Source organism: Atta colombica, unplaced genomic scaffold (assembly GCF_001594045.1).
Source record: "Atta colombica isolate Treedump-2 unplaced genomic scaffold, Acol1.0 scaffold153, whole genome shotgun sequence".
In the NCBI taxonomy this organism is placed as follows: domain Eukaryota; kingdom Metazoa; phylum Arthropoda; class Insecta; order Hymenoptera; family Formicidae; genus Atta; species Atta colombica.
In genome coordinates this window covers 701,211-705,037 of record NW_017259243.1, presented here as the reverse complement: position 1 = coordinate 705,037, position 3,827 = coordinate 701,211, and the positions used below count along the sequence as shown (strand labels likewise).

General features: G+C 26.8%; 1 protein-coding gene across 3 annotated transcripts in view; it reads left to right on the top strand.

Annotated features, from left to right (window-relative positions):
• Window positions 1–3,827, top strand: part of LOC108685468 (sodium/potassium-transporting ATPase subunit beta-2-like) — a 17,477-nt gene that overhangs the window by 8,340 nt on the left and 5,310 nt on the right. For all 3 annotated transcript variants that reach the window (XR_001931667.1, XM_018190255.1, XM_018190256.1), the window contains exons 2-3: window positions 2,777–2,917; window positions 3,081–3,197. Coding sequence is in view for 2 of the 3 variants with exons in the window: in XM_018190255.1 (XP_018045744.1) it covers window positions 2,777–2,917; window positions 3,081–3,197 (258 nt within the window). In the remaining variant the exon portion in view is untranslated. The remainder of the gene's footprint in view (window positions 1–2,776; window positions 2,918–3,080; window positions 3,198–3,827) is intronic.

Here is a 3,827-nt window from a genome sequence, read left to right as displayed (position 1 = left end):
TGTATAATAATTTGTAATGTAAATACTGTATAATAATTTAAATATAATTAATAAAATAATATAAAATTTTGACATTTTGACATTCGAATCTTATGAATTGACACATTACCACTGATGGTTTATAAATATTTCATCATATGCTCTATCTAATTGATTCGTAAATTATATTTTTGCTTTATACATTGAAGAAGGCTTTGTAAGCCGAAACATTTGTAATTTTATATTTTTTTTTATTATTTTATTAATTGTGTTTAGATTATTATATAATATTTACATTGTTATGTTAATTATATTAATTTAAAGTTTAATTATTGGGTTGTCCGGAAAGTTGCCGATGTTGAAGGAAAATTGAAACGCAGAAAATTTAAATTTTAGTATACATTTATTAAATTATATAAGTTAGTCGGCACGAACTTTCCGGATAACTCAATATAAGCTCGAAATAAGCCACGAATTTGTTAATTTGTTTTGAAAATATACGAGCATTTTCACTCTAATTTTATTTTTAAAAATAAACAAGTTTCCAAAGAATCGTTCACAAATTTTATCGAAGTTTGTTATATTATAATTTTAATCCACACGTCATATGTTTTAGCGTGTTATAAAATATTTAATTATAGTTTGATACATTTATTATAAGGTATTAAAAAATTAATAACTGATAATTTCTAAGTAAACTACTTCTATTGCCGCATTATGCGGCGTGCAACTAAAGAGACTGTCTAATAAGAGTCTGGACACAAGCCACAGTTTTGTATGCAGAATAGATTTTAACAAAAAATTGCGAAAGAGAAGGGTATACATTTATTACTATTTCTTTTTCTTTCTCGTTCTATTGTATCTATTTTTTATTTCTTTCTTTCTTTCTCTTTCCCAGAAATTATTACAACATAGCGAACCAATCAAAAGTAGCTGTCTCATGTCCAGACTTTTATTAGAAAATCTCTACATGTAACGCATGTTTAGTAATTCTCCTGTGAAAAGCAAGCAACACCTAGATAAAACTGAAACAGGATACATTTATTATAATAAAAAACTGTCATTTGAATACTTTGAATATGATATACTTGCACATAGCACATGTTGTTATCATTCTAATGTATCACGCTGTGCGATTATGTTCATTATGCAAATGAAAATAATGACATGATGAAATAATTATCACAGACGATTCAAGAAATCTAAGCTAAAGCGCTTTTAACGTCGAGAGAGATATGATAAGAGAGCTCGATAAGCATTTGCTTGAAAGTCCTCAATTTCAAAGACATAATAGACATCGTATACTCATTATCAAATGTTAATTAGGAACATTCCATCTCTTTGAGACAATAAATTCAAAATAATTTTGTTGTTTTTTAATAGTAAAATTAAATATGATTCTTAGATAAAAATATTAATAATAAATAATAATAATTAAACATTAAAGTTATTAAATTAATTTTTCCTAGATGTTCTCAACCTTTATATCTTCATCACAAAATTTTGAAGAACTATTAATAGTAAATAAAAATGCTCATATGCTAGAAAAAATTTTGTTATGTTGATTTAGAATTCTGAATTCAATCCGAAAGATAACAAATCAGATATTTATCAGAAATTTATTTAACGTCTCAAGAAAACTAAAATTTAGGATAATTAAAATTTTAATTTATATGATCAGAATTCGTTTTATTTGTTGATACAGTCAGAATTATTTTTCTTTGTAACACTTTTATAAGTCTCGTATTACTCGGTTGCATTATAATTAAATTAAAACTTTCAAAGTAGATTTATTATTGTGAGTCATAGCAGTAGTGATTATTTTAAATGTTTATCCAATCTTTTTCTAATGTCTCAGAATAAATTTGATATCTTTATGCTAGATAACTGGAGATAAGAGTAGATAAGCAATATTCAACAATTCGACATTGCATGCAAATTTAAATGAATCTTTTTCTTCAAGATATATCTTTTTGCAAATGCATATAAAAATTACCTAAATAATAAATAAATTTTTAAACACGTACGTAATATTCAAATGCTGAAACATCCAAGTACAAGTTCTACTAATCTAATCTTCAAAAAATATTTGAACTTTTTCTGGAATTAATAACAGCATGGTACGGCAGCTATATGGTTGGCCGCTATCATTGCGATCCACGTTGCTTCTGAAAAAGAATCTATATTTAGAGCGTGTGCTGGCACAGTGCCCTGTGCTTTAAATATTTTCTGTTTGATCAACGAAATATTGAAAATTTTCGTATCTGTGTGGTTGCGTAAGTGACCGAAGTAAGCAGATCATGACGCCAAACTACGAGTTTAGATCTGTCTACAGGGAAAAAAATGTGTGGGAAAGGTAATGAGCTCATACGTTAGTTACTCTCATATGGTTTTTGGGCACACACTCGTATTCGCGCGATGAATATTTGGATCACGCAACAGCGCTCAGATACGTCAATGACGAAAATATAAATAACTGATAACTCTTATTCCTCTCTTTTTTTTTCATAAAATTATGAAATTATCAAAATTAATAATTTTTGAATGAAAGAATTTCATGTTTTTTATATATTGTGACCATTTTTTTTAATTCTTCAAAAGATTGTAAACTTTAAAAATCTATCATTTTAAAGAATTTTTATGTTAATCCGTTGACCGTTTGTTTAGTTTAATTCATTATACATTTTTTTACGTAACAGAACTAAGCATAACTATAAATGTTCTTCTTAACGTACAGAATACAAGGAAACTTGTAAAAGATGATATAATCTTCTCTTACGGTTTTGTATTCCTTTAGGCGTAACTCTTATCTTCTACGCTGTCTTCTTCGCTGGGCTCGCGATACTCTTCAGTATTTGCATGAAGGGCATGCTGGCCACATTGAGCGACGAGAAACCTAAATGGACTTTAAGTAGCAGCATTATAGGTACTAATCCAGGTAATTATTCGCTCCGACATGTCTAAAAAATTATATTATAAATCAATCTGATTATTTTTTATTTTTAATATTACTTTTTGACAATATATTTAAAAAAATTATGTTATTTGATAGAAATAATTATTTATAATACATGTTTGAATTTTTTGATTGCAATCATCAGGGTTGGGATTCCGACCGATTTCGGATAATCCCGATGAGAAATCACTTATTTGGTACAGCGCATCAAATGCGACTGATATACAAAAATGGACGCAACGCTTGGATAAATTTTTAGAAAGTGAGTAATATGGAATCTATTGACTTATTTTCAATAACGGCATTGCTGTTAATTCATTAGTGCTATTAATATATTAGTGTATGTGCATATACACACACACACACACACACACACACACACACACATGTAAATACTGATTATTAGTAATACATTAAAAAAATTATTAAAAAGATATTTACACATCCAAAAAAGCTAATTCTTATTGCAATAGAAATATAATTAATTATTTTTCCAATTTTGTTAAATTCAAATTTAAATTCTCGAATTTCCTTTTAATTTTCGTACGATACTGTTACATAATTTAGAATACATAAATATAAATGATATTTATAAATATATAAATATCATTTTAATACATTTCTCCATTTCATATATTAAAAAAAATTCTTTTCACGCGTCTGCCAGCGTTAAAATAAATTTTCATTCTTTTATGTTCCCATACAACACAGAAGATTGAAGCAATATTGCTGCAATATTATAGATTGCAATGTAATATTGCAGAGGTATTACAGAAATATTAATAACATGCCTGCAAAATGTCAGTAATATGCTCGTAATATTCTACAAACATTGCAAAACGGTAATTCTTTAATTGTTACAATAATAATAATATAAGAATATAATATTTTA